This window comes from Tinamus guttatus, unplaced genomic scaffold, assembly GCF_059628265.1.
Source record: "Tinamus guttatus ecotype Peru unplaced genomic scaffold, ASM5962826v1 Tinamus_guttatus_pri_ptg000649l, whole genome shotgun sequence".
In the NCBI taxonomy this organism is placed as follows: domain Eukaryota; kingdom Metazoa; phylum Chordata; class Aves; order Tinamiformes; family Tinamidae; genus Tinamus; species Tinamus guttatus.
This window is the reverse complement of record NW_028289183.1, coordinates 4,119,638-4,142,121: the sequence shown is the minus strand read 5'-3', so window position 1 is coordinate 4,142,121 and position 22,484 is coordinate 4,119,638. Positions and strand designations below refer to the sequence as shown.

Sequence of the window (22,484 nt, the reverse complement as noted above, 5' to 3'; positions counted from 1 at the left end):
CTTGTTTAACCCAGGGTCCCTTGCCCAGCGCTGTCCCAAAGCCCGCGCAGGACAGAGGCGCGAGTCCTTTGCGCCCAGCCGTGTGGCACCGTCCTGGCACAGGGCAGCGGGCCGGGATGGATGTCGGATGCGCCGAAGGCTTCATCCCGCCGGCGGCTCCCGCGCGGCGCTTCCCCGAGCCCCGGGTTGCTTCTCCCCTCGGTTTGTTGGTGTTTGGGGTTGCAGAGGGTTGCGGTGCCTGGACTGGACTGACCCGGCCGGAGGGTCTGCGAGTAACGTTGAATAAAAGCACCTGCCGCGTGAGCCCGCGCTGCCTCCTGCGCTTTGTTCTCGGCGGCGCTCGGGGCCACCCGCGGCCCCGGCACGGGGCTCCGCCGGCCCCAGCCCGTCTGTTTGCAATCAGCAGCGCGGCCGGGCCCCGCGCCAGCCCCACGCGCTCAAAGGGGGAGGACGGAGCTGGCCGGAGCCAGAGCCGGGCGAGCGGAGCCCGGACGAGCGGAGCCGTCGCACAGCGCCCGCGAGCTCGGACCTCGCAGCAGGTAGGAGGCAGGAGCGACCCTGGGCGCCAGGAGCAGGGACAGACCCCCGGGAGCAGCGGGGCCGGCGGCTCCGGGCGGCCGGGAAGGGGCCGCGGAGCCTGACGGTGCCGCCCGCAGCCCCGGCCATGCGGCTGCTCCCCGCGCTGCTCCTGGCGGCCCTGGGCTGCGCGGCCCCGCCGAGGCGGCCGGCGGCGGCACCGCGGGACGTCGCCGCGGACGGTAACTCCCCGCGCGCGCGGCCCCCGTCCCCGCCGTGGCCACGGGGCGTCCTCGCCAAAGAGCCACCCCCGTGGGCTCCCGCAGCCGCCAAGGGCTGCGCCAACCTCTCGGTGGTGCTGGACAACTGGCGCTTCGCCATCACGGCGCAGCTGCGCACGCTGCTGCTGGCCGACCACGCGTCCGTGCTGCCCGACTACGGCAGGTGAGCGGCACGGGGACGCGGGGGACACGGGGACACGGGGACACGTCCCCCCGCGCTCACGGCGCTGCCGCCCGCAGGATCCGCGCGCTCTCCGCGGCGCTCGACGGGCTGCACCGCGACGTGGGCGGCCTCAAGCAGCAGCTGGGGCGGCTCTCCGGCCGCTTCGCCGACGTGGAGGCCGCGGCCGAGCGCCTCGGCGGGGCCCGGCGCCCACGGGGGCCGCCCCGGCCGCGCGCGGGGACCGGGGACGCGCGGGGACGGCGCCACCCGGGCGCCTCCTGGCAATAAAGTGGCGGCTCCGGCCCCCCCGGCTGCCCTGTCACTGTCCTGTCACTGTCCTGTCACTGTCCTGGCGCCACCCCCTGGGGGACGCGTGTCCCAGGGCCACCTTACGGGAGGAGCCAGCGGGGGGTGCCCATGGCCCCTGTCACCTCGCGGGGTGTCCCCATGTCCCCTGGGGAGGGTGTCCCCATGTCCCCTTCTCAGCGTCTCCGTGTCACCTCGCAGGGTATCCCTGTCCCCTGGGGGGTATCCCCATGTCTTCTTGGGGTGCGGGGGGTTGTCCCCATGTCCCTTCGCAGCATCTCCATGTCCCCTCAGGAGGTTTCCCGGTGTCCCTCACAGGGTGGTTCTCTGTCCCCTTGGGAAGGAGTGTCCTCATGTCCCCTGGGGGGTGTCCTCATGTTCCCCTGCAGCATCCCCCGTCACCTCGCAGGGTGTCCCCATGTCCCCCTCGCAACACCTCCATGTCATCCCGGGGGTTTCCCCGTGTCCCCTCGGGGACTTTCCCAGTGTCGCTCACAGGGTGGCTCTGCGTCCCATCAAGGGGTGTCCCCGCGTCCCCCTCCAGTGTCCCCGCGTCCCCTCACGACACCCCCGTGTCCCCTCACAGGGTGTCCCCGTGTCCCCCCACCGCATTCCCCCCGTCCCCGCGCCCTTCGGGGCTGTCCCCGTCCCGCCGGGCTGGCGCCGTGTCCCGCCGCGCCCCCGCAGCCGGGGCGGGGCGGAGCGGGACCGGACGGACGGGGCCGGGCCGGGTCGGGTCGGGTCGGGTCGGTGCCGGTGCCGGTGCCGGTGCCGGTCCGGGGGCCCCGCCCGTCTCCCCCCCGTCCCCGCTTTACGGCCTGTCGCAAGCTCCCCGCCCATTGCGGCGGCGGTCGCCGCGCAGCCGTAAAGCGGAGCCGCCCGCGCCCCCCGCCCGGTACCCGCGGCCCCGCCGGGCGGGACGGGCCGGGGCTGGGACGGGCCGGGGCCGGGGCCGGGGCCGGGCCGTGGGGCGGGCCGGGGGGCTGCAGAGCCGTGGGGCTGCAGAGCCGTGGGGCAGGTCCGGGGGCGCGGGGGCAGGTGCGGGGCTGCGGGACGGGGCTGAGGGTCGGGCACGGTTGGGGGCCGGGGTCGGGCACGTCGGGGGCCGGGGTCGGGACACGCTCGGGGCCGAGGCTTGGGGCACGTTGGGGACTGAGGCTTGGGGCACGTTGGGGGATGAGGTCGGGACACGCTCGGGGATGAGGTCGGGACACGCTCGGGGGCCGCGCGCAGCCCCGGGCCGGGCTCGCACCCGCGGCCCTCGCCGGGGCCCGTCCGTTCCCGGGGCTCCCCGCGGGCTCCCCGCCCCGCGCTGAGCCGCCCCGCGCCCCCAGGCCGCCGCCCGCGCCCCGGCCATGGCGCACGTGGGCCCCCGCGTGGACTACCTGGCCGGCTTCTGCTGCCCGGTCGGGGGGCTGGTGTCGGGCAAGCCGCGCGTGCTGTGCCACGAGAACGAGATCTACCTCTCCAACGGCAGCGAGTTCCTCTACGTCTACGACCAGGAGGGAAAAGTGCTCAAGGTGAGCGGGGCCGCCGGACGCCCCGGCCCGCACGCGGCTCCGAGCCGCCTTCCCCCCGCGCTGCCGCCTCCGAAAGCTCCGGATTGACCCCAGGTCCTTCCCGGACCCCCCCAGGTCGTGGGACCCCGGACAGGGACCTGGCCTGGCGCCGAGGCCCCTTGCTGGGGCGCGGGGGGTGTCGCTGCTCGACCCCTCTCCTGATCTCACGAGCCCTATTTAATTGGGGCAGGAGGACCTATTTTTTTCCCTTCTCGGATGAAGCGGCACCTCTTTCATTTCGCATGTACAAAGGGTTTCGCTATTGTCTCTGCTGTGACTAACAGCAGTCGTCGTGTTGAGTTATACACAGCGTCTTTTTTTAATTTGTTCTTATTACCATTTCTAAGAAAGCCCTCGCTGCAGTATCAAGATTTGCTTCCCACACGGTGCTCCTTCCCGGGAAAGTAGACCACGTACGGGCTCCCGCATTCCCGTTTTCCTTGCCCGCTCCCCCAGGAGCGCGAGGTGCTGACGGCCGCTGTGTTGCTGCTTCCCTCCTTCCCATCCCACTGCTCCTCGGAAAACGCAGCCATTCCCGGGGGAGCCCATCGGGCCTGCTGGGCTCCTCACCCTGGAAGCTGCGGAGCTGCCTGTTCCCGGGAATGCCGGTTTGCGGGAAGCGGCCGCTGTTGTCCCGCAGCCGCTTCCTGGTGATCCAGGAGGTGCCGTCGCCCTCTGTGCAACGTCCCTGTGGAGCCGGAGACGTCTTGGCTGCGCGGGCGGCCGTCCCGGAGCTGCCGGGCGCTCCTGCGGGAATCCCACATTCCCTCTCCGCTTTTCCACCCAGGCCGTGTACAAATGCCCCGAGCAGGTGTGGCACGTGGAGCTGCTCCCCGTCCCCAAGCGGCTCTACATCCTCTGCGCCCACAGCGGGATCTACTGCGTGTCCCTGGAGCAGCAGAGCAGGTGAGGCCGCTGTCACCTCGGCGCGGAGCCCCCGTCGCGCGTCCCGTGGGGACGTCGCTGCGTCCCGCGGCCCCTGTGCCCTGTCCCGCGGGACGACGAGCGCTAAGCGGTTCGGAGCACCAGCCCGCGGGAGCGCTGGCTCCCTCCGCACGGCTCTTTTTGCAGCAGATGCTACAAACCGTGCGCTGGGGAGGTGGCTTCCACGGGCCAGGGCGAGAGGCAGCCAAGAGCCGTGCTGGCTTCGCCCCCGGCTTGGCTGAGAGCTTTTCCGTGTTCGCTCCAAGGGTAATGGAGCAGACTGACGGCGACGACGGCCAAGAAGGCGACGGCCAGGAAGGCAGCGGCCAAGAAGGCGACGGCCCTTCCGACGTCTTCCCGGTGGACTCGGAGGCCTGCGTCTTCCCCGACGCCACGCTGTGCACGTTCACGCTGCTCAACAGCTTTGTCATCACGCTGTCGCAGGCGCAGGGCAAGTGGTGGATGAAGCTGCACGAGCTGCCGCGGGCCGAGCAGGAGAGCCCGCCGTACCGGCAGGTCAGCGAGGTGGCCTTCGGCCCCGGCGCCGAGGCCGACGCGGCCGCGCGCTTCCTGCCCGTGCTGTGCTGTGCGTCCGCGCCCGGCGCCGCCGCCGGCGCCGCCGAGGGGCCCTGGTGCTCGGGGGGCTTCGTGCTGGAGGAGCCGCTCTTCAGCCTGCTCTTCGGCGTCGACGCGGCCATGCTGGAGTCCCCGATGATCCTGTGCGGCTTCCCCGACGGGCAGCTCTGCTCCGTGCCGCTCAAGGCCCTCAGCTCCTCGCAGGCTGCCGGCGGCTGCGACGTGTCGAGCCAGGAGCCGCCCGTCAAGATCCTCCACCACCTGGAAGAGCCCATCGTGTTCATCGGGGCCTTGCGGACGGAGCGCAGGGCGGCGGAGGACGAGGAGGAGGAGGCCGAGGCGCTCGTGGGCGACGCCGGCTGTGACTGCGTGGTGGCCGTGGGCCACTACGGCAAGATGGTGGCCGTGAAGGCGGACGAGCGGGCCGCGGCGGCGGTGCCGGAGCTCAGGGAGTACCACCTGCGCGGGCCCGTGCTGTGCGCCGCCTGCAGCAGCGGCAGCCGCATGTACTACAGCACCCACTCGGACATCTCCGCCGTCGACCTGGACTGGGCCAGCGAGGCCTCCGACGCCGAGGACGCGGAGAGCCCCGCGGGCGTCCTGCCCCCGGTCCTGTCTCCGGCCAGTTTAAGTATCTGTAGTGTTGTGGCCCTTTCCTTGTCCTCCCGGGCAGCAGAAGGTACTGCCAGCAGCGGGGAGCGCGCTGGGGCGGGGGGTGGAAGGGGGCAGAGGAGCCGCCTGCTCCGGCCCGTGCGTCTCCACCCCTCGTTACGGTCCAGATTGGGCTCCGTCCTCCGTCCGTGCTTGTTGACTCCCCTCGTTGTTGTAAGTCGTTTCTGTGGCGCATGCGGACACGAGGCGTGCCGGGCTCGGGGTGCCGTGCGAGGCTCCGCTCCCCCTTGACGTTGCAGGAGGCGGCCGGTCCGTGCGGGGCGCCCGTGCCCGTCCCGCCTGGGTCCCTGCGCAGAGGCGAGTGCGAGGGAGACCCACGTAAGCGGGAACGAGACCCGTTCCAGACAGGGCGTCCAGGCGGGATGAGGGGCTCCGGGGCGGCCGCTCGGAGCCCGCACGCGCGGCTCCCTGCAGCCCGGTGCAAACCCCGCTCCGTGGGCACGGCCTGGGCACGGAGCAGAGCGCAGAGCCCGCCCGGGCGGCCGAGTCCCCGGGGCCGAGGGGCCCCTTGGCCCCTAGGTGAGCCCCGTGCCGCGGGGCCGCACGCCGGGCAGCGAGCCGGAGAGCCTCCCCGGGCACCGCCTGAGAGCGCCGTGGGCCCCATGCGCCTCGTGCCAGGGCCCTGCGTGGCAGCCCCGGCGCATCCCCCCGCTGCCGCCGCTCGCCTGGGGCTGCGGGGAGCATGGCCGGGCCCCGCGGGGATGCAGGGAGCAGCCCTGTCTCGCACGCGACGTGTCCCGTGTCACCGGTGCCTGCTGCGTTGTCCCTAGGGCCCTGCCGCGCTGCTCCTGCACGCGGGGCTGCGCCCAGAGGGGCCTCCTGCCGCATTCCCCGGCAAAGTCCCCCCGGGGCGGCCGCTCCGGCCGTTAGCCGGTGCCTCCCTTCGCCCCGTCCCCTCCCGCTGCTGCGTCCCTCAGTGGCGCCTCTGTCCCCGCAGGTGAATCGGAGCTGCTGGCCCTGTCGGCCAAGGGGCGGCTCGTGAGCTGCGGCCTCTGCAGCCCCGAGGAGGCTCCGGCCGCGCGCCTGACGCCCGCCGAGGTCGGCCAGAGGATCAAGGAGCTGCTCTCCGGCATCGGCAACACCTCAGAGAGGTGAGGGCAGGGCTGCCGACAAGGAAGCGGTCGGCAGCGGAGCAGCCGCGGCGCCGGCGCTCCGCTTCCCTCCGGGAGCCTCGCGGGGCAGCTCCTCACCCCGCAGTGTCAGTCCCTGCGGGGCTGCCCTCTCCCCTGCGGGCCGGGCGGCTCCTGGGTGCTGCGGGTGGGTGTTTACAGCCCCGTGGCAGGAGGTGGCAGAGGAGGGTGCCAGGCAGGCGCTGCCGTAAACCCCTGTGGCCACCCACGCGCTGCGCGGGTCCCAAACGGGTCCCATCCCTTCGCCAGGCCGTTCCCACAGCCATCAGGTCGGGACCTGCCCATGCTGTGAGCAGGGTTTGGAGCCCCCCGTGTTTCACCCTGCTGCCTGGAGCCCCTCGGCCAATAGGAGCCCGTGGGCAGAAAGGCTTTGCCAGCGCCGCAAGCAGCAGGGACCCCAGGGCCACCCTAGCGATGTGGGGCGATCCTGGGGTGATGCAGGACACGGGACCCCTTGGCTCATGCTCCCTGCGGTGGCGGTTGCTGAGGCTCAGCCTCTCCGTGTCCCTCGGGGCGTCCCAGCCGCCGCGCTGTCCCCGCAGGGTCTCCTTCCTGAAGAAGGCGGTGGATCAGAAGAACCGCGCGCTCGCCAGCCTCAACCAGGTGATGAACGTGAGCGCGGCGCTGCTCTCCAGCCAGGACGGCCACAAGCCCATCGCCTGCACGGTCACTGCCAACTGGAGCTGCCTGCTGCTGCAGGACACCGCCACCATCTCCTGCGTGCTGGAGAACTGCAGCGAGTACAGCCTGGAGGAGGGCTGGACCCTGTGCGTGCAGCTCCTCGCCAGCCCCTGTGCCTTAGAGGAGGATTCGGTGGATTCCGGCACCACTTTCACCTTCCCCATCGACCAGCTCCTGCCCGGGAACAAGAGGGAGCTGACGCTGCCGCTGGGCTCCGCTGCGGACACCAAGCTGGACCTGCCTCTGACCATCTCCTGTGCCCTCTACTACAGTTTACGGGACATCCTGGGCAGCGGCTCCGACTCTTGCGAGGCCCTGGACGACTTCTTGCCGGACGACTCGCCCATCCTCTCCCCGGACAGGGAGGGCATCTGCCTGCCCCTGAGCGAGTGCACCATCGACATGCTGCAGTGCCTGCGCCTGGAGAGCGGCCCCCGCGCGCCCGAGGGCCTCCCTGCCGCCCCCGGCCCTGTGGAGACCTTCCTGCGGGTGTCCCGGGAGCAGACGGAGCCCGAAGCGGGGAGCGACGGCGAGGAACCACGCGCTCCGGGCGACGGGAACCCGCCGCCATCCGCGGCGTCCATCAGGGTGTCCTCGGAGCTGCTGAAAAACGCACTGAAAACCTCCAGCGCAGGTGGGTCCCTCCAATGCTGCCCGCAGAGCAGCGTCCCGGAGGCGGCTGGCGCTTCCGCCGGGCGGATCCCTGCGGAGACGCGCTCGCCTTCCAGCCTGGAGGCATCGCGGGGCGGCTGAGCCGTGTGCTGCAGACCCGGCTGTGAGGCCGGGGTGGCCGCTGGCCCTTCCCTGGTGTCCGTGTGTCCCCGTTCACCGTCACCAGCGTCTCGGGGGCTGGCGCTGGCACCACCGAGCGTGGCCCGTCGCAGGGCTGCGGCGGGAGGGCCCTGGCCGTGCCGTGCTGTGCCGTGCCGAGCCGCTCTCTTGCTGTCCCCAGGCGTGCCGCTGAGCTGTGCCACGCTGCGCTGGCTGCTGGCCGAGAACGCGGCGGCCGAGGCGCTGCGCGGCGCGGAGGTGGCGGCCGTGCGCGGCGCCGCGCCGGACGGAGGAGAGGTGCAGCTGCTCGTGCGAGAGGCAAGCGCCGACCGGAGAGCGCCCGCGCGCCCGGGACCCTGCCCCCCGCGCCGCCGTCCCCACACGTGGCTCTGCGGTACCATGCACAGCCTCCTGGCCGGGGACAACCTCAGGCTGCTGCTCCCCTTCCCACCAGCCCTGAGCTGCCCTCCGGCTGTGGCTGTCCCCAGACGCTGTCCCCTCCCTTCCCGCACGGGCAGTGGCCCTGCGCCCTGCTCCTGCACCATGCAGGGAAGGGCAGGATTCCCCTCCCAGCTGCGCGCAGCTTCTCCCGCCGTCCCGTCACCGGTTTGCCCGATCCGTGAGGCCCCGTGTGGGTCTCCGCAGCTCCCGGCAGGGCTTACCCTTGAGGTGGCACAGGGCACGTGGCACTGCCAGGTCACCCAAGTGGCTGGGAACAAGTCCAAGGTGGAGTCTGGCCTTTTGGGGAACCGTCGTCCGCCCAGGTCACGGGGAGGTTGGGATGAGCGGAGCGGAGCCCCTGTGGCCGGTGCGTGGAGGCTGCAGAGCGGTGCCGCCGTGTCCCCGCGCTGTCCCCGCACACAGCCGTCCCCTTGCCTGGCCCCGCAGAGACTTGGCAACCCCGGGCCATGCCCTGGCCTGTGGCTGTGGGAAGCAACGAGCTTTCCCTGCTCGTTTGTCCTGCTGCGCTTTGCTAATTCTGCAGAGCGCGGGGAAAACGTGGCTGGGTTTGGGATTTAAATCTCATCTGCTGCAGCTTTCTCCCCTTTAATGCGAAAATCCCTCTCTAAGCGCGAAGGAAAAATACTAATTGCTCCCGGCTGTCCCGCCACGGCTGGTTGACCCTGCGCGCGCGGCAGCGACGTGGCTCGGGTTGCTTCACACTTGAGAGCACCAGCGTTGCCAGCGCGATGGGCGGCCCCGCTGAGCCCGCGGGATTAAACCCGCCGGGGTGGCAGGGAATGGGCATCGAGTCGTCCCAGCACAGAGGAGCCCTCTGGCAGAGGCACCTTGCTGGGACGCAGGTCCCCGTGGGGGTGCAATGAGCGCGAGAGGCCTCAGCTAGGGCTGGCTGATGCTTCCGAGTGCGGGGGGCCACGTTCCCCTCGAGGGGCTGGTCCGAGGTGGCTTTCCCAGCTGCTGCTTCACCCGAGGATGGGCTGGCATGCGGCAGCGGGGACGGGATAGGACGGGCAGGCGCCCGCGTGTCCCCTGCGCAGCCGCAGTGACGCTGTGCTCCGTGTCGCAGGTGGCCATGAACGACCTGAGCCCCGCGGGCCCCATCCAGGCCGTGGAGATCCTCATGGAGAGCCCGTCCCTGGCGGACATGTGCCGGGTGCACCACGCCGTGATCCGGCGCATCCAGGTACGCTGCCCGCGCCGCCCGCTTCCCCGGCCCTGCCGGGGGCCATTGCTGAGCGCGATGGGGACATGTCCCGCTGTCCCTGTGCCGGGGCGGCCCCGCGGAGCCGGCGGGCAATGAGCTCCGCTCCCACATCCCGCATCCCGCAGGCACTGGTGCTGGAGCAGGCGGCGCAGGGCAGCGGCCCCCCCGACCTGCGCATGCAGTATCTGCGCCAGATTCAGGCGAACCATGAGGTGAGCACTGGCCCGCGGCACCTGTCCCAATGCCCTTGGCACCTCTCCTGACACCCTTCCCTCTTCCAATGCCCTTGGCGCCTCTCCCGAAACCCTTCCCTCTCCCGACGCCCTTGGCGCCTCTCCCGACACCCTTCCCTCTCCCAATGCCCTTGGCGCCTCTCCCGACACCCTTCCCTCTCTCGATGCCCTTGGTGCCTCTCCCGACGCCCTTCCCTCTCCCGACGCCCTTGGCCTCCCGCAGATGCTGCTGAAGGAGGCGCAGTCCCTGCGGGAGCGGCCACCGTGCAGCGACGACGGCGACGGGGCGGCCGCCGAGAAGCTCCTGCACGTCTACCGGCAGCTGCGCAACCCCAGCCTCGTGGTGCTGTGAGCGGGGCCGGCGCGGCGACGGCGACGGCCGCGGCGCGCGCAGCGGGGCCGGTGTGCGTGTGTGTGTGTGCGTGTGTCGTGCTCGTGTCGGGGGCAGCGCGGGCGCATCCGGCGCCTCTTCCCAAAGAGCCGCCCGGTGGCAGCGCGGGGCTCCCGGGCTGGCCCTGCCGCCCCGTGGGCTCCCGGTGCGGCCCCACCGCCTTCCCGGGATGGGGATGCGCCGGGCGCGGGGCGGCCCGGGGCTCCCGCTTGCTGCTGGGCAGGGTGGGGGCTCCACTCCCGGCATTCCTGGGCCCGCTCCGTGCGGGAAGAGCCGCGTCCTGGCACGGTGTCCGCGCGGCGCTGCGCTCTGTACCGTGTCGTGTGCCATGAAAGCGCTCGTGCTGCTCGGCCGTCCCGTCTCCTTCTTGTCGCCGCTGGGGCGGGGGGTGGCTGCCACTGGCCCCATGTGGGGCCACTATCCGCTAGGATCACCCATCCCAGCATCCCACTCCCATGGGGTCCCGCAGGACCCCCCTGCCACCCCCATTCTCATGGAGCAGGTTCCAGACCCCGCTCCTGTGCGACCCGTGGGCACCCAGGCGGCTCTGCCGGGTCCAGCTGCGCCCGCGGGCCCAGGAGTGACGCGTGGGGCCCGGCAGCACCGGGCGGCTGCACCGAGCTCGCCGGCCAAGGAGGACGCGGCTCCCGCCGTGCAATCCAGAGGGGCTTTAATGCCAGGAGCAGGGGGGGATCGGGCAGGGACGGAGCCGCCGCCATCCCGGAGGCGCCGCTCAGTACTCCCAGAGCGTGGCGCGCAGCACGGCCTCGCCGTCGGCACGCAGCGTCCCCGCCGCGTCCCCGCGCAGGTAGCGCCCGTTCTTCCCTTTGATGGCGACGCGCCCGCGCTCCCGGAACTCGAAGAAGAAATCCTCGGAGAGGTCCCCGTCGCTGCACACGGCGCCACTGCTCGCCACGTACCAGAACTTGCCCCCCTGGCCTGCGGAGCGGAGCCACAAGGCGCCATCAGCGGGACCCGGAGCCACCGGTGGGACCCGGTGCCGCCAATGGGACCCGGTGCCGCCAACGGGACCCGGTGCCACCAACAGGACCCGGTGCCACCAATGGGACCCGGTGCCACCAGCGGGACCCAGTGCTGCCAATGGGACCTGGCACCACCAACAGGACCCGGTGCCACCAATGGGACCTGGTGCTGCCAGCAGGACCTGGTGCCGCCAATGGGACCTGGTGCCGCCAATGGGACCTGGTGCCGCCAGCAGGACCCGGTGCCACCAATGGGACCCAGTGCCACCAATGGGACCTGGTGCTGCCAATGGGACCTGGCACCACCAACAGGACCCGGTGCCACCAATGGGACCCGGTGCCACCAATGGGACCTGGTGTCGCCACTGGGACCCGGTGCCGCCAATGGGACCTGGTGCCGCCAGCAGGACCCGGTGCCACCAATGGGACCCAGTGCCACCAATGGGACCTGGTCCTGCCGCTCACCTCGGATCTGGTAGGCGCCGTCGCTGAAGACGATGCGGAAGACGTCGTAGACGGAGCGGTTGGAGTCGAGCAGGTTGGAGCCGCGGTGGTGGCACACGAAGCCGTGCTCGCCGCGCAGCACCAGCATGGGCCGGTTGATGAGCTTCAGCGTGAACTCCTCGTCCTCCCCTGCGGGGCAGCGGGGCGGTCGGCGGCGCCCGCGCGGCCCCGCAGCCCCGGCCCCGCGCGGCGCCCACTCCACTCACCCACGGCGTCGCTGACGGCCGCCAGCTGCCCGTTCTTCTTGGTGCACACGTACTTGCCGTTGCTGGCGCGCAGGGCCACGCGCCGCCCGCGCCACTCGATCTCGAACATGGTGTTGGCGGCGCTGGCGCGAGAGCAGAGCGTGAGCCGCGGCGCCCGCCGGCCCCCCGCGCCCCGAGCGCCCCGGCCCCGCACTCACGCCTCGGTGGCCACGGCCTGGATGCCCCCGTGGGCCACCAGGGTCCAGTAGCTGCCCGCGTTGGTGTGCAGGCTGCACTTGTTGGTGTCGCCGTCGATCTGGAGCTGGAAGGTCTCGTGGTTCAGCTCCTCGTCCTGGTTCGCGGAGACGTTGACGCCTGCGGGAGCGGAGCGGCCGTGGGCACCGACCCCGCGCCCCCTCCCGGCCCCACCGCCTGCCCGGGCGGCGCTAAATCCCGCTGCAAACAATCGCCCTAATTGGGCTCGTTAATCTGATTGCGGCCGCGTCCATCTGGTTAGCGCCGCGCGCACAAAACCCCTATTTATAGCCCGCCCGCCACCGTCACCGGCCCTAAGCCGCTTGGCACCGGGCGGGCGCCCTCCCGGGGCGGCCGGGGCCACCGCGCGGCCGGGCAAGCGGGGACGGGGACCCCGGGTGTCCCACGCGTGTGCCCCTGCGTGCACAGGGACACGCGACGTTGCACACGCACAGCCCCATGCAAAGCGCTGCACTGCACGGAGCCCCGTGCACAAATCCACGTGCAAGCGCAGTCCCCTCTAGAGCACACGTAGGCGCTGTGCTGCACGCGAGCACACGTGCACACGCAGCCCTGCACGTCCACACGCGTGTGCAGCAATGCACCGAGCTGCGTGCGCCCCTGTGCACACCCCCCCGCACTGAGCCCTGTGCACGCATGCACCCACGCGGCGCTGCAGGGACCTGCATGCGTGCGACTGCACACAAGCATACGTGCACATGCAGCCGTGCCCATGCACACGCATACAACCAGATATACATGCATGCAAAAGAGCATGCACATGCATGCACCCACACGGCGCTGCACAGACCTGCATGCGTGCGACTGCACACAAGCATACGTGCACATGCAGCCATGCTCATGCACGCACATACAACCAGACATGCATGCATGCAAAAGAGCATGCACATGCATGCACCCGTGCAGCGGTGTGTGCACACACGCATGCGCACATGCGCATGTAGCCCTATGCCCACCTGCACAGCAATGTATACACACACACGCACATGCACAGCCCTGCATCGTTGCACCCCTCTTTGCAGCAGGGCCCAGGATACCCCCAGCCCGCAGGGTCCCCATGTCCCCAGGGAGCAGCACCCGGATCATCGTCCCCTTCCGCGCGGCCACCCTCGCACCTACCTTGCCGGATGGAGACGTATCTGCCGTTGGCGGCCGTGAAGACCACCTGGGGGTGGCTCTCCTCCAGGTCGAAGAGTTCGTCTTTGCCCGGCTTGGAGCTGCGCCCGGACTTGAGGGTCCCCGTGGGCCCCGTGGGCGCCAGGTACTTGCCGTCGCAGTCCTTGAAGGCCAGCTTGCCCGCCTTGAACTCGAGCGTGTAGGCGGTGCGGGCGCCGGGCTCGGGCACGAGCGCGCCGTCGCAGCGCAGGTAGCGCTCGTCGGCCGTGCGCAGGCAGTACTTCTTGTCCTGGAAGCAGAGCGTGATGAGCGCCTCGACGCCCCAGGGCAGGTTGCTGTCGGCGGCGATCTCGTCCTCGTGCGCGCTGAGGTGCGCGTAGCGGCGCCGGCTCACGCTCAGCAGGTTGGCCTGCGGGTGCATGGCGAGGTGCACGCTCCACAGCTCGCCCTCGGTGACGCTGGGCGCGAAGCACGAGAGCCGGTCCTGGCGGCCGCCGAAGAAGCGCCGGTGCGGCGCCGACTGCAGCGCCCAGCGCCCGTCCGACTGCGTGATGACGCGGAAGCGCTCATCGCGGCCCGGCCGCTCCGCCTCGCAGCGCACCTGCCCGTCCTGGTCCGCGCCCAGGTAGCGGCCCAGGTGGCTCTTGAGGAAGACCACGGAGCCGTCGGCCTCGTCCTGCTCCAGCGTCCAGATCTGCTTGCGCTTGAGGCTGGCGGCCGACGCGTTCACCTTGTAGCCGAAGGCCTCGGCCGTCAGGTAGCGGCTCTCGCAGTTGATGAGCCCGAACTGGATCTTCAGCGCCTGGTGGATCCCATTCGTTGGCATCTTCCGCGTTGGCGGCGCCCGCGCGCGCGGCGGAGCGGCGCGGAGAGGGGATTGGGAATGGGAGCAGGGAGCGAGGGCGCCCGCTCCGGGGCTCCGGCAGCCGCGCCGGCCGCTGCCCGTGCCCGCGGGTGGAAAACTCGCGCGGGAACCCGATCCGGGCGCGCGCGGCCGCCGTATCCGTTGCCCGGGCGGGCTTGGGTTACCGGCGCCTCTGATTCGGCGCGAGGTCGCCTCCCGCCCGGCGCGGCCCCTAAGCGCCTTAGCAATTAGCCGGGCATTTTGATTAGCTTAAACCTTTTATCCCGCTTTGGGGCCCTCAGCCTCCATCTGTCCTGCGGCCCCAAATCCCTCCGCGCCCGGATCGGGGTCACGGCGACCCCCTGCCCGTCCCGTCCCGCTGCGGCCTATGGGGGTGCAGGGCTGAGGCTGCCTGCAGCTCATTGCGCTGGTGTCCGCCAAGTCATTGCACCGGGGGAGCGCGGGGCCGGGCGTCCCGGCTCCCGCTGGGGCCGGCGGGACCGGGGGAGCTGCCCCCCCACCCCGTGCCGCGCGGCGGCTCCGGTGTCCGCGGCCGCCGGAGTTATTGTTCCCGAAAATAGGTCCCGGGGATTGGGTGCCTCATGACTTTTTCATGGGCCGGCTCTCTCTTACAGCGTGGGGGCCGGGCCCCCCGGCGGGCGCGCACGTCACCCGAGCCGGGCCGCGCTGCCGCCGGCCGCCCGCGGAAACGGATCCGGATGCGGCTCGGCTTTCCGGGCCGGCCGGCGCGGGAGGCGCCGCGGGGCCGCTCTTATACCTGCCTGTCCCCACCCCTGTCCCCCCCCCGCGGCGGCGCTGAGGCCCGACGCGTTCGTGACGGCCCCGCGCTGCCGGAGGCGGGATCGGCGCCGCCGCGGGCGCTGCCGAGCCCGGCCTCATCCCTGTATTCCCTCCATTCCCTGCATTCCCTCCCTGCCCGGTTGCATTCAGGGTGGCCCAGTGTGGGGGGATGCAGGGGCTGTGGAGGGGAGCCGACTGGGAATAGGGATGGGATAGGCACGGGGATCTGGGATGGGGATGCTGGGGCTGGGAGCAGGAGGGGACTGGGGGGCGGAAGGATGGGAGCAGGGATGCAGTTGGGGTCAGGATTGGGGTTAGGGCTGGGATTGGGGTTAGGGATGGGGTGTGGGTGAGGGCTGGGATTAGGGGTGGGGCCGGAGGGAGGGATGGGGTTGGGATTAGGGTTGGGATCGGGGTTAGGCCCAGGGCAGGGGGGCGGGATGAGGGCTGGGATCCGGGGTAGGATGTGAGCCGGGCCTGGGAGCGGAGCTGGGAGCAGGATTGGGATGGGAGCAGGGCCGGGATGGAAACCGCACCGGGCCTCGGCACGGCGGGGACCGGGGTCAGCCCCGGGGACGATGGCGGTGCCTGGTCACCCGGGGCCACCCTGGGTCCCCGTGTCCCCCCCTCCCCGTGCCAACACCCCGCCGTTGCCATGGCAACGGGGGGGGTACCGCGCGTCGCCGCGGCGACGGGGCCGGCTCCGGGGGCCGCGGTGACTCAGCGCCAGCCCCGCGGCTGCTTCCTCCTCCTCCTCCTCCTCCTCCCGCCGCGGCGGGGCCAAGGTCCCGGGGCCGGGCGGCCCGTGGGCGGTTTCGGGCTGAGGCGCGGCCGCGCCGCGGCCCTGGTTTCTCCTAATATAGGCAGGCGGCGGGACGGGACGGCTCGGGATGGGACGGGACGGCTACCTGCACCCGCCCGGGCCTGGCATCGCGGTGGCCCCCGCCCGAGGACAAGGCCGCGCAGGGCCCGGTGTCCATGCGACGGGCACAGCGCTCGGCCGCGGCCCCTGCGCGTCGCCCCGGCCGTGGCACGTGCTGCTCGTGCGGCCCGCGCGGCAGCAGGACGGGACACGGGGACAGGGACACCCCAAAGCGCTTGGTGTCCCCGTGGGGCGCACAGCGCTGCGCGGGAGTCACCCATGTCCATGCACGGCCTGCGGGTGCCGTGCAAGGGGTGCCCGGCGCTTCCCTGGGGGTCCCCTGGGCTTGCACAGGGCCGTGTCCAGGGTGCAAGGTGCTGCCCACGGGGTGCCCGGTGCAGTTTTAGGTTGCATGGTGCTGTCTGGGGGTGCACAGTGCCAGCCGGGGGGTGCATGGTGCTGTTTGGGGGTGCCTAGTGCAGTTTTAGGTTGCATGGTGCTGTCTGGGGGCGCACAGTGCTACCTGGGGGGTGCACGGTGCTGTTCAGGGGGTGCAATGTGCAGTTTTAGGTTGCATGGTGCTGTCTGGGGGTGCACAGTGTTACCTGGGGGGTGCATGGTGCTGTTCAGGGGGTGCCCGGTGCAGTTTTAGGTTGCATGGTGCTGTCTGGGGGCGCACAGTGCTACCTGGGGGGTGCACAGTGCTGTTCAGGGGGTGCAATGTGCAGTTTTAGGTTGCATGGTGCTGTCTGGGGGTGCACAGTGTTACCTGGGGGGTGCATGGTGCTGTTCAGGGGGTGCCCGGTGCAGATTTAGGTTGCATGGTGCTGTTTGGGGGTGCACAGTGCCAGCCGGGGGGGTGCATGGTGCTGCTGGGGCGGTGCACAGTGTGACAACCCTGGTACAGTCCTTGGGGTGTCCGCTGCTGCTGGGGGGGTTGCCCAGGATGCCCGCTGTCATCCTGGGGTGCCCGCCGCTGCCGGGGGGTGCCCGGTTCACCCGGCGGTGCCAGGGGTTGCACGGTGCCGTCTCTGAGGTGCACGGCGCTGCCCAGGCACTGCCCGGTGTCGCCTTGGGGTGCCCGGCGCTGCCGGGGGGGTGACGGGAGCGGTGGGACCGGCGGTGCCGGGGGGGAGCGGTGCCGGGGGGGCGCGGGGCGCTGCCCGGACCGGTACCGGGGCCACCGCCCCCCGCCCCATGCAGGTTCCGGGGTGCCGCGGGGCGGGGGCAGCCCGGCCGGGCGCCCCACGTGGCCGGGTGGGCGCCAGCCAATGGGAGCGCGTGTTTCTGAAAGATCTCCATATATGGCGATGTTCTCGGCCGGCGGGGCCGGGCCAGCGCGGCCCGCGTATAAAAGCGCGGCGCTGGCAGCCGCACGGTCTCACTCAGCCGGCGGCAGCAGAGCAGGCGGCAGCGTCTCCCCGCAGCGCCAGAAGCCTCGTCCTCCACCTCCGCACAGGTACCGGCCCGCCCGCCCGCCGCGGCGGCCCTCGCCCGCGGGGCGCTTGGGGCCGTTAGGGCGTGGCCCGCGCCGCTTCCCGTTAACGGGGGTGGGGGTGGGCACCGGCGGGGGGGGGTGGTTGCGGTGCGCTCGTACCTGCCGCCTCGCGGGCCGCGGCCCCCCCGCCCCGCCCGCCGTTTCGCCCGGTTCAATGGGAGCCGGGCCGTTAAGGGGGGGAGGGGGCGCGAGGCGGAGCGGGGCGGCGTGCGATTGGCTGCCGCGGCGGGTGACGTCAGGGCGCGGGAGATTCAAACGGCGACTGGGGGGGAAAAAGCGCGGGGAGCGGCCGGGGAGGCGGCCCGGCTGCCGCAGCCCCCCCGGGGCCAGGGCTGGGTCTGGCCCGCTGCCAGCGCGGTCTCCTGGGGCTTGGCGCGCGCGTGACGTGGCGGCGGGCACGGTAGGGCTGCCCAGGCGCGGCTCAGTGAGGGCTCTCTGTCTCCGCCTGCCAGATCTTGCAAAATGGAAGAAGAAATCGCAGCGCTCGTCATCGACAATGGCTCCGGCATGTGCAAAGCTGGCTTTGCAGGCGATGATGCCCCCCGTGCCGTGTTTCCCTCCATCGTGGGGCGCCCGAGGCACCAGGTAAGCAGGGAGCGCCCTGTGCTGCGGGCGGTGGGCGCGTCGGAGCGGTGCTGCTGCGCAGAGACTTACTCACCATGCCTTTTTTCCTAGGGTGTCATGGTTGGCATGGGACAGAAGGACAGCTATGTGGGTGATGAGGCCCAGAGCAAGAGAGGAATTCTCACCCTGAAGTACCCCATTGAGCATGGTATTGTCACCAACTGGGATGACATGGAGAAAATCTGGCATCACACCTTCTACAATGAGCTGCGTGTGGCTCCTGAGGAGCACCCTGTCCTGCTCACAGAGGCTCCTCTGAACCCTAAGGCCAACAGAGAGAAGATGACACAGGTACACTTACTGGACAGTAATCATTACTCACCTTCATCTTCATAAACCCTCTTTTGTTCTGGCATCATAAACCTGAGGTTTTTTCTTTTTTTTTCTCCCAATATTTTCAGGGTTCTCTACTCCTGGCATTTCCTCCTTGACGTCTCAGGTTTCTTTCATTTGTGTTTCTGCCTGCACTCCTTGCTTTTCTTTCACACATCAGTTTTTGCATGTCAGCATGCATGTTCTAACACAGGTGTGACTGAGTTGGTTTGCTGGCTCCACGCTGAAAGACTTCTCTCTTGCAGATCATGTTCGAGACCTTCAACACCCCAGCCATGTACGTTGCCATCCAGGCCGTGCTGTCCCTGTACGCCTCTGGTCGTACCACTGGGATTGTTATGGACTCTGGGGATGGTGTCACCCACACCGTGCCCATCTACGAGGGCTACGCTCTGCCCCACGCCATCCTGCGTCTGGACTTGGCTGGCCGTGACCTCACCGACTACCTCATGAAGATCCTGACAGAACGAGGCTACAGCTTCACCACAACAGCCGAAAGGGAGATTGTCCGTGACATCAAGGAAAAGCTGTGCTATGTTGCCCTAGACTTCGAGCAGGAGATGGCCACTGCTGCCTCCTCCTCTTCCCTGGAGAAGAGCTATGAGCTGCCCGATGGCCAGGTCATCACCATTGGCAACGAGCGATTCCGGTGTCCGGAGGCCCTTTTCCAGCCCTCCTTCCTGGGTAGGTTTGGTGCAGGGCAGTAACGTTGCTGGGTTGTGGGGCTGCTGTGGCTGTGTGAGTACTAACCTGCCGGTGACTCTTTCCCCCCAGGCATGGAGTCTTGTGGCATCCATGAGACCACTTTCAACTCGATCATGAAGTGTGATGTAGACATCAGGAAGGACCTGTATGCCAACACAGTATTGTCTGGTGGTACCACGATGTACCCCGGAATTGCTGACAGGATGCAGAAGGAAATCACAGCCCTGGCACCTAGCACGATGAAGATCAAGGTAAGAAATGTTCTGTGCTCCCACCATGGATGGAGGCGCTGGTCCCTGGGGGTGGTGTGAGGCAGCAGGACAGCCCTGACTGCTCCTCTTCTCTTGCAGATCATTGCCCCACCTGAGCGCAAATACTCAGTCTGGATCGGTGGGTCCATCCTGGCGTCTCTATCCACCTTCCAGCAGATGTGGATCAGCAAGCAGGAATATGATGAGTCCGGCCCATCCATTGTCCACCGTAAATGCTTCTAAACGGACTGCTGGCAGGTGCCTGCACCTGCTGCGTGGGTTGTTTCACTAGTATACGTTTGCCCAGGCAAATCGATACACCTCATGCTAGCCTCATAAAACTGGAATAAGCCTTCTTTCAAAAGAAAACTTGCCCTTGGAAAGTCTGTATCTGATGTTAGACAAATGTCAGCACTGGATTGTTGAGCTGTCACTTGATTTGACCTTGTATTCAAGTTAACTGTCCCTCAGTGTCCACCTTAGCGCAGTACCCTGTACACATCTGGCCCGGGCCTTGGGCAGGGGCCTTGCTGCGGGGACGTCCTTGCTAAGGTTGATTTTGTGCTTGTGGGGAGCCCAGCTCGCTCTCCTGACAGGGACACTGCTCCCAGGGTGCCCGCACTGGGGCACGAGGCAGATCTGTACAGGGTATTTGGAGTCAGACTTCCAGTACATTCAGTGTGGAGTATTCCAGATTTCGTGTAGAGGCTGGTAGGAGTCCATCAAGAATTCACTTCTGTTGCTGCCGTTCTAGCAAGGTTGGGAAACATATCACATCCAAGCCTTATGAACCAGTCTTCATTTTCCTCCCCACCTCTATCCTGGTAAAACATCATGGGGCTGAAGTTCCTCAACTTGAGTTGCAGAAACTTTGCATTTACACCTGTAAATTTATGCATCAAGTTTAATTTATGTAAGATTTTTGTACGTTGCCTTAATGTTCTCACATGACAGTAGGAAACCAAAATTTGTAAGTCATCCTAAAGTTGAGAAATTGCAATGCCCAACAACACATCATTGTGTAAGGAAAATAAAAAAGCGCTGCAGTTAAAAGTTCACTGGAGTGTCTGTTCCTTGGGGATGGGGCTGGGAGGAGGGAGCTGCCTTCCCTGGGCTCATCTGGCTCTGAGCCATTGCTGGGATCAGAGCTTCCTGCTCCTGTTTCCAGGAAAGCTGCCTCTTAAGTCCTGGCACTTCAAAGCTTGCCCAAGCCCTGCTTGTTGAGTTTAAAAATAGCAGTTCCCTTGCCAGGGTGCTGGAGGGGCTGTGCTGGGTGCCCTCTGCCCCTGCACTCACCTCCTGCCTGCCTAATTCCCTAATCCCGGCTTCTCCCTGGCTTTCTCTAAGCCTGGCAGCGGTTTCTCCCTGCCAAGGGCAGAGCGGCAGCGCTGCGGGAAGCTGCGTTGGGGCATTTCCCTGGGTGGCAGCTCCCTGATGGCCGTCCTTGCTCCTGCAGGGACACCGAGACCCTCTCGTTACCGGCACCGTGCTGGGCCGTGCGCCGCATCGCGGAGCAGCGGGCAGCCCCTTGGCCGGGTTGAGGTGCTGGGGCAGTCCTTGTGATCCCAGGGCCCTTGTCCCTGCGGAAAAGGAGGCTCTGCAGCTGGTGGCCACATGGGGCCCCGAGAGGAAAAGCAGCCCCAAGGGCCACCCTGGGGCTGGCCAAGGGGAACGGGAGGGCCCATTGGGGTGGGGGGGTGTCACTTGCCTCCTGGCCAAGGGCCCTGAGTCCCTGTGGTGCCTTTCCTGGGCACACGCTGCCGTGGTGGCCCCGGCCCAGCCAGCACGCGTGAGGTGTGCGAGCAAGAGGTCAGTGCTGGGGTGACCGGCTGCTGGCCAGGCTGTGGCGGGGGGGGCGGCTGCGCCTCTTGGTACGGGGGGGTCTGTACCCCACATTGCGGGGGTCTGTGCCCCACATTGCGGGGGGGCTGTGCCCCACATTGCGGGGGTCTGTGCCCCACATTGGGGGGGGGCTGTGCCCCACATTGCGAGGGGTCTGTGCCCCACATTGGGGGGGGGCTGTGCCCCACATTGCGGGGGTCTGTGCCCCACATTGCGGGGGGGCTGTGCCCCACGGCGCAGCCTCTGCTGCCTCCGCTCCCCCCTAGTGCTTTGGCCACAGCTCGGGGACTCGGGCCCTGCTGTGGGGGACACGGGGGGGGGTCCAGCCCCGTGCTCAGCCCTGCGAGGGGACCCCCCCCTGCCCATAGACCCCCCCGCCCCGTCCCCCGCTCCAGCTGCTGCTCCCTGCAGCCCTCCAGCTGTCCCTCCATTTGTCCGCGCTGCCAGCCAGCAATGTGTCCCTGTGTCCCCGCGTCCATCCATGTGTCCCCGCGTCCTTCCATGTGTCCCTGCAGCCCCCCCGCTCCCTCCATCTCCGCATCCTCCCTCCTTCCATCCCGCACCCCCCCCACGCGCCGCGCCGGGGGCGGCCGCGAGGGGGCAGCACCGCCCCGCCGCGTGACACGAGCGCGCGGGGCCTCAGCGCGAGCGGCCCGTGGGGACCCCCCCCTCCCCGGCGCCCCCCTCCAGGTGCCCCCCGCAAGCCCCGGGGCTCCCGTGCAGCCACCCCCGCCCCTGCAAAGGCCACGCGCCCGTTGTCGCCTCCTGCGCGCTCTGCAGCCCCGCCCTGTCCCCTGCCGCCCCCGCATTGCTCGTGTCCCCCGCAGCCCCCCCGTGTCCCCTGCAGCTCCCCAGGGTCCCCCCGTGTCCCCGCGCCTCTGCAGACCCCCCCCCCCCAGCACCTCGTGCTCTCTCGCCCCCCCCGCCCCTTTGTCCCCCCCGCCCCTTTGTCCCCGCCGCCCGGACAGGGTTAAAGGCACCCGGGTGGTGAGAACAAAAGGGCTCCCCGCCAGCCAATGGGCGCGGCGCGCTGCGCCCCGGCGCGCTCTGATTGGCTGCGGCGCGGCCAATGGCGAGCGAGCGCTGCCTGCCCGTCCGGGCCCACGTGGGGAGGGAGTGCGCGGCCTCCTCCCTCCCCCCCGCCCCGCCCCGCCCGGGGCTCGGCCCCGCCCCCCGCCGCGTGCTCCTCCCCCCCGCATCCATCTCCCGCTCCTCCCACACATCCCCCTTCCCGCATCCATCTTCCTCCTGCATCCAGCTCCCTCCTCCTTCCTCCACCCCCCTCCTCCTGCATCCAGCTCCCTGCTGCATCTTCCATCCTGCATCCAGCTCCCTGCTGCATCTTCCATCCTGCATCCAGCTCCCTGCTGCATCTTCCACCCCGTTCCTCCCGCATCCAGCTCCCTGCTCCTGCATCCGCCCCACCCCGACATCTTCCTCCTCCTCCTCCCCAGTCCCCACCTCTCCTGCAGCCTCTTCTTCCTCCTCCATTCTCAGGGCACAGCCTGCACCTGAGGCCGGATCCTGCATCCTGCCCAGACCCTGCAACTGCCTCCTCCCAGCTCCTGCATCCTCCTCTCCTGCAGCATCCTTCCCTCCTCCTCCCGGTCCCTGCCCCAAGGTCCCTATGCAGCCATCGTCTTCCTCCTGCTGCTCCCCACCCAGTACCCTCTTCCCCCTCATCCCTCCTGCAGGCAGCATCATCATCCGTCTCCTTCCCCCCAATCCATCCCACTCCTCCCTCCCGCATCCATCCCTCCCCCTGGCATCCCTTTTCCTCCCGCTCTGGGG

The 22,484-nt window shown here is 69.4% G+C and overlaps 4 protein-coding genes across 4 annotated transcripts; 3 read left to right on the top strand and 1 right to left on the bottom strand.

Moving 5' to 3' along the window:
* Positions 1 to 664: 664 nt before the first annotated feature.
* LOC148592071 (uncharacterized) lies at positions 665 to 1,248 on the top strand. The gene is made up of 3 exons (XM_088535878.1): positions 665 to 772; positions 851 to 960; positions 1,038 to 1,248. The coding sequence occupies exons 1-3, from the start codon at positions 665 to 667 to the stop codon at positions 1,246 to 1,248; spliced, it is 429 nt and encodes a 142-aa protein (XP_088392004.1).
* A 1,341-nt stretch (positions 1,249 to 2,589) lies between these two features.
* On the top strand, positions 2,590 to 9,834 carry FAAP100 (FA core complex associated protein 100). Its single transcript, XM_088535843.1, has 9 exons — positions 2,590 to 2,786; positions 3,613 to 3,731; positions 4,016 to 5,004; positions 5,935 to 6,088; positions 6,670 to 7,442; positions 7,761 to 7,897; positions 9,108 to 9,224; positions 9,371 to 9,457; positions 9,702 to 9,834. The coding sequence occupies exons 1-9, from the start codon at positions 2,622 to 2,624 to the stop codon at positions 9,828 to 9,830; spliced, it is 2,670 nt and encodes an 889-aa protein (XP_088391969.1). The 5' UTR covers positions 2,590 to 2,621; the 3' UTR covers positions 9,831 to 9,834.
* Positions 9,835 to 10,595: 761 nt separating this feature from the next.
* On the bottom strand, positions 10,596 to 13,759 carry FSCN2 (fascin actin-bundling protein 2, retinal). Its single transcript, XM_088535808.1, has 5 exons — positions 12,937 to 13,759; positions 11,760 to 11,916; positions 11,563 to 11,684; positions 11,318 to 11,485; positions 10,596 to 10,808 (listed from the first exon to the last, which is right to left on the bottom strand). The coding sequence occupies exons 1-5, from the start codon at positions 13,757 to 13,759 to the stop codon at positions 10,603 to 10,605; spliced, it is 1,476 nt and encodes a 491-aa protein (XP_088391934.1). The 3' UTR covers positions 10,596 to 10,602.
* Positions 13,760 to 16,862: 3,103 nt separating this feature from the next.
* ACTG1 (actin gamma 1) lies at positions 16,863 to 19,350 on the top strand. The gene is made up of 6 exons (XM_088536016.1): positions 16,863 to 16,899; positions 17,391 to 17,523; positions 17,614 to 17,853; positions 18,141 to 18,579; positions 18,670 to 18,851; positions 18,951 to 19,350. The coding sequence occupies exons 2-6, from the start codon at positions 17,401 to 17,403 to the stop codon at positions 19,092 to 19,094; spliced, it is 1,128 nt and encodes a 375-aa protein (XP_088392142.1). The 5' UTR covers positions 16,863 to 16,899; positions 17,391 to 17,400; the 3' UTR covers positions 19,095 to 19,350.
* Positions 19,351 to 22,484: the final 3,134 nt, after the last annotated feature.